Genomic DNA, 8,711 nt, shown 5'->3' with positions numbered 1-8,711 from the left:
AAGTACCAAGGGAGCCCCTTGTATACCCATCGATGTCACTTCCTCATGATGTAATACACAACACATCCCTTCAGCTGCCAGCAAAAAACAGGTAAGGAGATATGAGGCCCGAGTCGGCCAAAACTCCCTTGACACGCCACCATTAAAGATCACCAAGGTAATCAAGGTCGCCCTATTCAAGATGAGCTGCACAAACCTTGGGCTATTCCAATTTCGTTCATGATAGCTTTCAGCTAACTCCATTTTACTCTGGCATAGGCTTTCATCGTATCTAACTTAACTGCACAGTGAGAATTGGTATTGCTATTCTATGCTTAATAAAGTGCAGACATTTCTATGCGCATACTTATGATATTATCCGTAATAAGCAGCATTATGATATTAGCCAGAAAGCCTTTTTTTAGGGATAGCCAGAAAAGGCTACACAGTACAATTTGTAATTTTGGGCCATTTTGGGCTGAGATCCAGCAACAAGCAAAGCCCAAGCCTCTCCCACCACCGCAAAAACCCTTCTCCCCTTCACACACACACACACACACACGGGGCACACGCCGCGGCAAAGCGAGAGAGAAGGGGCAAGGCGAAGCGGCGGTCTCGTCCACCTCCACCACCACCACCACCACCGGCGAGCGATGTCGGCCGCGGGGAAGGCGAAGGCGAGCGGCGGCAAGCGGGGCGGGGCCAAGGACCCCGACGAGGCGCCCCGGTCCGACAAGAGGCGGCGCGACATGGACGACTCCGACCCCGAGCTCGAGCTCGACAGGTGCCTCCCCTCCCCTCCTCCCCCTCCTTCCCCTTCTATTCGCGCCGCCGCTCTGCGCTCCGCGCGTCCCGCTCGCGGCGTTGCTCGGATCGAAGGGACCCGACGGCGAGAGCGAGGGTTTCCTGGACGCTCCCCCTCTCGCGGGCGGTTCGTGTCGGATTTTTCGTGCGCTTGACTGATTTGGCCATGTGATTTGTTGGTGTTTGCTCCGATGGGATCCGCCGGGACAGCGACTTCAAGCAGATCGTGACGATGCTGCGCCACATCAAGGACAAGGCTCACAAGGACGGCCAGAAGAAGACCGAGCAGGCCATCTCCAGGTGATCCCCGCTCCCAGTCCACCTCCCCATGCTTACTCCCTGTCGATTTCACAATGCTAGTGTGCGCAGTCTTTCTACCAGCCCCACTCTCATGAGAGATTTGTTGCCTGCAGCGATAGGATTCAGTGGCTACGAGTGTGTTATTTGTGTTTCCAACCTGCTGCATGCCCTGTATCTGAACCTGATGTATGCACTGTATCTGAACCTGATGTATGCATTGATAGGTATATATGCACTGTATCTGGATTTAGGCTTCAGGAGTCTGTAAATGGATGAGAACTAGGAGTTTCCAGTGTCATGTTGTTTGGGAATGATCACGTGCCGTTTTGAATTTTGATGATTGGAGTAGTAGGTACAAATGCGATGACCGGGCTTAGAAGTGTTGCGTGCACCAGTTGGTTTAACACGATTTATCCACCTTGTTCAGAGTGAACCATATCTAGTTTTTTTTAATCTAATATATGCATCACATCCACCTCCCCAATTTGTCCTTGGCTCACTCTCACAATAGCCTGCAAAGGTTGGGGGTTATGTTAGTGCTTCTGTTTACTGCGATGCATTGCATTTGGATATTGCAAATCTATGTTTGCATCACCAAAGTAGCAGGACAGCATACCCTTGTTGTCAGGTTGTTTGTGACTGCTTAGGTCTCATATGTAATCTTGCGCCAGTAGATCATAAATTCGTAAGAGGCATTTTAGGCACTTTGTAATGTTGTGACAGTTGATCATAAACTCATTTACCAGTGCTTCTAGCCTGCTGTATGCCTGTACCTGAATTTAGGTTCTAGAAGTCTGTAACTGGATGAGAACTAGGATTTATGAGTGTCATGTTGTTTGTGAATGTTTGGGTGCCCATATGATGATAGGAGTAGTGAATACTGATGCAATGATAGGTCTTGGAAGCGTTGCGTGCACCGATTGGTTGAAAATGATTTATCCGCCTTCTTTGTGGAGTCATAACTAGTTTTGTTGATCAAATATATGCATCCACCTTCCCATTTTTCTCCTGGATCACTCCCACAATAGCCTGCATAGACTTTGGTGCCATGTTACTGTTTCTACCTGCTGTGTTGCATTTAGACATTGGAAATCTGTGTTCGCATCACCAAATTGGCAGGGCAGCATACCATAGTTTCCAGATTGGTCATGACTGCGTAGGTCTTCTATGTAGTGTTGTGCCATTATATCGTAAACTTATAACAGACATTTTAGTCACTTTATAATGCTGTGGCAGTTGATCATAAACTTACAAGGAATGGTCATTCCGGTATGAAGGATGGATTCATATGATAAATTGATATTCAGTGGCTCAATATTTTGAGCCTTTCCTGTCTGACAAAGCTCCCAAGTTATGTCTATTGCACACTTTTCAGCTGCTGGCAGAATTTACTTTACTAACATATTCTTTTAACTTTCAGTGTTGCAACAGAGATTCAATCTATGGTACAGGACACCAAGACAAAGTTTGAGAAGGAAAGGTGAAGAACCGAACTGTTTTACTTGCCTTTAACTTCCTGTGTGTAGGAATACAAATTTCTGCTATTCTTTTTTACTTGTTGCTTCAACATGAACACATATATAAGCTAGTTCTTGATAATAAAAACTGTGAATGCTATTGATATGTACTCTGATTGCTGACAAATGCTACTGATTGCATTAGCAGGCAGAATGTTCTTAAAGCTCTAACGAAGGCTTCCAAAGAGGTTTTGAACTTCTGTTGATACAGTCATGTACATCAGTTTATATAATATTGCCACAGTTTGGTTACCAGCTTTAAATTATATGCAATGCAGTGTGAAGGTTCATTGAAGACCGAGTACACCAAGTTTCAAGCCACTCATGACAAGTTCTCCAAAGACAAGGCTGCACACGTACAGAATTTCAAAGGTGTTCCGAATGTGCATCTTCTACCACATTTTATGAAGTCTATGGCATATATACACTCTACATGTTACGATAAATACATACTCTACACGTGGCAGGAGTATATGTTGAACATAGTCTGCTCTTGTCCTAGCTTTTGACCCTAGAAAAACAGTAGCTGCATCCTTTTTGAATTATAACCATATTTGCATATAAATGAGTTTGTTATATTGCCCTGACACATGTAGGAGAATTATATTGCCAAACAGTATCCAAAGAAAACATTTCCTTAACCTTTAAAGCTGGTTGAACCGTGCACAGTTTACGGAAAATTGTGCTTGGCTATTAAATACACTTAATTATTTGTTATTGTTTGAAAGGATGAGCCAGCCAATATCTCCAGGTTATACTTGTGCATACTGAGACCTGAATTTGTAGTTTCCTCTTTCCTGCCACGTAATCAATGATCTCTGTTGTCGACTACTTACTTATCTTACCCACATGTCTTGTGCTGCAGATCTTTTCTCAAAGTTTGAAGTTGAAAAGGAGAAACTGATAGTTCAGTATGAACTGCAAAGTAAGTAGATGCTTACACTAGTTATGTAGGAAAGATCTTTGCTGTCACTTGTCTTTTAAACAGTTCTTGTGTGTGGGAGATTCTTTGCTCTTACTCAAATACTACCTGTTTAACAGGGAAGAAGGAAAAGACTACTCTTGCTGATCTTGAGAAAACAGTTTCGGAGAAGATAACAGATGCAGAGGAATCTCTGAAGAAGTTGAAGCAGGTCTGTTCAGCACGCTGCATCATTACTTGAACCGCCTTTCTGCATCATTGCTTTAACAGAGTTCGATGCGTATAGTAGGTACCCTGTAATTTTCTCTGACAAGTAACCCTGTGTTTGTGTCTCGCAGGGTGACAAATCCATCATCAAGCTTCGCAAGTCCTTTGCCTCGTTCCTGAGCCCCGACGACGAGGAGGACTGAATCCGGTTCTTGCCAGATGGCCTGTCTTTCAGATCGACGTGGATAGTACATGGTTTTGAAGAAGAGAGATGATGCACAGGGGAAAGAGAGACAGTAGGTCCTGTAGCGTTTCGGTAGCTTCACCCGCACGGCTCATACATACGGTTTCGGTGCTCTGATGTCCGTCTTTCAGATCGACATGGATACTGGTATCTGGTTCTGAAGAACAGAGATGATGCGCGTAGGTTCCATAGGATTTCGATAGCTTCTTCACCCGCACGGCTCATGCGATTTCGGTGTTCCGATGCACGATCAAACCTAACTTTTCCTGCTCTTTGATTTATAACCTAGCACCTGGGTTGCTTTCTTGCACGCACATCAGCCATTGATAAACTCCTGGCCGACCTCTGCTCATGTTTTCCAACATGTAAATTCTTTAGCAGCCTTCCCAATCCCTGGACCAACAACATTCAGTAAGAAACTTATAGCACTACATATATATACTTATATCAGGCAATTATATAATATTGGCATGCATGTTGTCAACTTAAAATAGAAAAGGTTTACATCCACTGCAAGGTTTATGAGCTACTCCACGGCATCCGTTCCTGGAGATTGTAATCGGAAGACGTTGCGTTCCGCTTCATGTACACGTCGCCTCGTCGGGGCCTTTCACCTTGACCATGACGCGCTTCAGGCAGTTCCGGCACCGGAGGTTCCACGTGCCGGCGGACACCATGGACGTGAACTGCGTCTCGCACTGCGGGCACCGGGCCGGGCACTGGAACGTCGGCGGCTTCGTGGGCGGCGGCGGCGAAGGATGAGGGTTCCCGCTGGGCACCTGGTGGTACGACCCCGACGACGTCCACACGTACGTCCTCCTCTGCTCCTGCTCGCGCAGCACGGTCTGGCACCGGACGCACCTGGCCTCCCCGGCGGCCAGGTCGCGGCCGGGGACCTCCCTGGTCACCCTGCAGTGCTCGCACCGGACGCGGACGAACCTCCCCGCGCGCGACGCCGACTCGGCGGCAGGTGGCGGCGGCGCCTCGGGCGCGGCCGGCTTGGACGGCTTCGGCGGCGTGGGCTGCTTCGCCGTGTGGTGCGATCGGTACCACTCCTGCGCGGAGGCCGCGGTGGTGGCGGCGCTGTTGTAGTAGGGGACGTGGCCGGCGCCGGAGCCGGAGGAGAGGGCGTCGCAGGCCTGGCCGAGCAGCTTGAAGGCGCCCTCGGCGGCGGCGGAGCGGTTCTTGTCGGGGTGGACGAGGAGGGACAGGCGCCGGAACTGCCTCTTCACGGCGGAGGCGGAGGCGGAGCGGCCCACGCCGAGGACGTCGTGCCAGTAGCCCGCGCGGTGCTGGGTCCCGGCCGCAGCGGCGTGGACGTCGTAGGCGGCGAGCGCGTGCGCGGCGCCGGGGAGCGACGGGGAGATGCGCCGGGCCTTGGCGGCCAGCCGGCGCGCCCCCGCCACGTTGCCGGCGAGGAAGTGCTCCTCCGCGCGCCGCAGCGCCCTCTCGGCCTCCTCCCTGTTGGCCGCCTCCGCCGCCATCTATCTGCGCTCGTCGTTCGTCGTCTGTGTCTGCGGAGTCGGTCGCAATGGCGGTTGGTGCCGGTGTATATGATGCCGAGCGCGTGCGTACGGCGTGTGCTACTGCTATGTAGCGGACGAGTGGCCGACTCCAGGTCCAGATCGGAGAGGCTGCGGCGAACTCGTATCTCTTTCGGTTTCGGGCTGGGATGAGATGGGCCGAAGAGAGAAGGCTGGGATGAATGAGATGGGATGAGATGGGCCAAAGAGAGAAAACCATGCCTCTTGTTACTTCCAGCCCTGGCCCAGTGTTCAGACAGATCGCGCCTCCTCTCCGGGAGCAACTAGTTGACGAGCGTTTCTTCGGGAGCCTCGTAACGATCACTTGCTGATGGGCTGAGAGCGTGCCACTCGGCCGCCGTCATGTGTCACGCTCTGGACTTCTTCTGATTTTTTTTATTTCCGCACGCGTTTTTGGCTTTTAAATCGGTTTTTTCCCGGTTTTCTTTGATTTTTTGGTTTTCTGCCATCTTCTACCGCTTTTGGTCCAAAAAAAAATCACGCGAAGAAACATGTTTTATTTTTTTGCTTCCGCAAGAGGGACGGTTTTGCTTCCGCGAGAGGCACGCCCGTGCCTCTCGGAAATGAAAAAAACACATTTTCTGTTTCTTTTTCTTCCGTGAGAGGCACGGTTGTGCTTTCGCCTCTCGGAAATGGAAAAAAAACATACATTTTCTATTGTTTTTCTTCCGTGAGAGGCACGGTTGTGCTTTCGCCTCTCGGAAATGAAAAAAAGTGTTTTTTTATTTTTTTTCCTTCCACTAGAGGCATGGTTTTGCTTCCGCGACAGGCACGTCCGTGCCTCTCGGAAATGAAAAAAACGTGATTTCTGTTTTTTCCTTTCGCAAAAGGCACGGTTGTGTTTTCGCCTCTCAACAACGAAAAAACGTGTTTTCTGTTTTTTTATCCTTCCGCGAGGGGCACGGGTTTGCTTCTGCGAGAGGCACAGCCGTGCCTATCGAAAACGAAAAATGGCGTTTTCTGTTTTTTCCTTTCACGAGAGGTACGGTTGTGCTTTCGCGAGAGGCACGATTTTGCTCGCTCGAGAGGCACGGTTGTGCCTCTTTTTGAAAGAAAAAAAACCATGCTCCTAGTTCAGTTTTTGCATCCGGTTTTTGCGTGAATTTTTTTCATCAAAACCTATCAACATGAGATCTAATTTTGAAGATCTCGACACGAGGACTCCAACGGTGAAAACGGTTCGAGATTTGGACGCACGGTTTAAGAGATAAAACATTTTGAATAAACGGATCTAAAAAAAAGGAAAAACTCACAGGTTGCGACAAGTGGTGCACATCACATATAGTGTTGCCACTTATCGCAACCTGGAAAGGTGGGAGTAACCTTTGCAAGGAGTACTCCTCAATTAGTGATTTCTCTTCTCTGTAGATAGATGGACGAACCACTCAAAACACATTTCTAGCTCTTAAAAAAAATAAAAACTCAAAAGACATTCCTTAACGTTTAATGTATACAATGTTGTTGATCCCCGTTATACCTATCGTCGGGGATTCTGATACCACGTTACATATGTACTTCCTCCCTCCTACATTAACTAATTCCGAACGAAAGGGGTAATTCACAAATAAACAAATAAAAGTAAACAAAAAACATAATAAAAATGAAAAAATGCAGGAAAAACAAAGAGAAAATATCCAGAAAAACGGGATTAAGAAGGATTCAAACTGAAAACACACACTGTATAAGCGGACTGACCCAATAAAGAAATCGGGAAAATGCATTGACAACGAGATGTGTGGCATTCCCGGGGAACTCGTGGAGGACAAACTTATGGACTAACAGTAATGAGTAGCCTGTTTTACCCAGTGCCTTTCCTAGTTTATTATCGTTGAACTTTAGTCGATCAAGACTTTTATCTCGAAGAGGTCTGTAATAATCTTTTGGCACTCCTGTTTATTTACTTGAAGTGGAACCTATGTCTCAAGTTATTTGGAGTGTGCTTTGTTGGAATATTCGTGGTCTTAATGCCAACGACAAAGCTCTTGCACTACGTAACAAGATTGATGAATCGGATTGCTCGATAGTATGTCTACAAGAAACAAAAAAAAAGCAAGACTTTGATAATTCTTTTATTCATAAATGCTTCCCCCGCTGTTTTGATAAATATGAATTCCAACCATCATTGGAGCCTCAGGGTGTCTAATTATAGTCTGGTGCAGTAGTTTGTTTCAAGGGACTTTGATCCACAAAGATGACTTTGTTATTTCAATGAAATTTTTCCAATACAGTTAAATGAGACCTGGTTCCTATCAATATTTATGGACCTTGTGAGGGGTCCGACAGAACCGACTTTGTTAACTAGATGCTCAATTTGGAGAATGGCCTTGAAGATCTATGGTTATTCATGGGAGATTTAATTTCACGAGATCTTTGGAAAACAGAAATCGTCCGGGTGGAAATGTTTATGATATTATTCAGTTCAATGAAATAATAAGTTCTCTTGCACCATGGGAAATTCGGATTGAGGGATGTCAATTTACATAGAATAACATGCAGGAACATGTACCTCGTGTGCTGTCAACCATCATTCGGATTTGGGAATGTCAATTCTCAATCCGGGTTCTTCTCCACACCGATTTTGGAAAGGTTCTAGAAACTTCCCTGAACTAGTTTTTTCGTTTTTGATTGTTTTTCCTTCTAGTTTTTTTCTTTTTAGTTTTCCCCCTTATTTTTCGTTTTTATTTTATTTCTGTTTCTATCAATTTAGTATTTTTTGTCTTGTGAACAACTTTTTAAATTGGTGAACATTTTTTTGAAATCACGAACAACTTTTGAGGTCATGAATATTTTTCAAATACATTAACATTTTATTTAAGCGTGAGAATTTTTTCAATTCACGAACATTTTTTATGAATCCGTGAACATTTTTTGAATTGACAATATTTTTCTAAATTGCAACATTTTTTTATTCTTTTACGAACATTCCGGCCCAAGAGAGGCGCGCCGAAGGGGTGGACGTGCGCGCTGGGTCGTTCGCCAGCGTGTCACGCGCGGTATAGGAGGTTCCTTCTCGCCCACTGCGAGACTTCACTCAGTCTCACCTCTGGGCGCGTTGCTACTAGGCAAGCCCAATAAATAGCTGCCCCGCGAATTTTTTTTTGTGATTTTTTATCCTTTATCACTGTTTGCATCAGTTTTGTTAAGGTTTTCTCTCGTTTCCTTTGTTCTCATTGTTTTCCTTTGTTTTCCACCTG

The 8,711-nt window shown here is 46.5% G+C and overlaps 1 protein-coding gene across 2 annotated transcripts; it reads left to right on the top strand.

Moving 5' to 3' along the window:
• The first annotated feature begins 532 nt into the window (after nt 1-532).
• Nucleotides 533-4,254, top strand: LOC123117640 (uncharacterized). Of its 2 annotated transcripts, none has more exons than XM_044538356.1 (8): nt 533-763; nt 994-1,083; nt 2,504-2,563; nt 2,749-2,788; nt 2,879-2,972; nt 3,466-3,525; nt 3,642-3,733; nt 3,861-4,254. In XM_044538356.1, the coding sequence occupies exons 1-8, from the start codon at nt 633-635 to the stop codon at nt 3,930-3,932; spliced, it is 639 nt and encodes a 212-aa protein (XP_044394291.1). In that variant the 5' UTR covers nt 533-632; the 3' UTR covers nt 3,933-4,254. The 2 variants fall into 2 exon arrangements, with proteins under 2 accessions (XP_044394291.1, XP_044394290.1); XM_044538355.1 differs by having other exon boundaries at nt 2,746-2,788.
• The last annotated feature ends 4,457 nt before the right edge of the window (nt 4,255-8,711 follow it).

This window comes from Triticum aestivum, chromosome 5B (assembly GCF_018294505.1).
Source record: "Triticum aestivum cultivar Chinese Spring chromosome 5B, IWGSC CS RefSeq v2.1, whole genome shotgun sequence".
Lineage (NCBI taxonomy): Eukaryota > Viridiplantae > Streptophyta > Magnoliopsida > Poales > Poaceae > Triticum > Triticum aestivum.
The sequence above is the reverse complement of the archived record's forward strand: the minus strand, read 5'-3'. Positions and strand labels throughout refer to the sequence as shown.

Excerpts from the sequence above, each read along its gene's own strand:
- LOC123117640 (XM_044538355.1), top strand. The coding sequence starts at position 633 with ATGTCGGCCGCGGGGAAGGCGAAGGCGAGCGGCGGCAAGCGGGGCGGG. Across the intron at positions 1,084-2,503 it reads ACCGAGCAGGCCATCTCCAG|TGTTGCAACAGAGATTCAAT; the intron begins GTGATCCCCGCT and ends TTTAACTTTCAG. Across the intron at positions 2,973-3,465 it reads ACACGTACAGAATTTCAAAG|ATCTTTTCTCAAAGTTTGAA; the intron begins GTGTTCCGAATG and ends CTTGTGCTGCAG.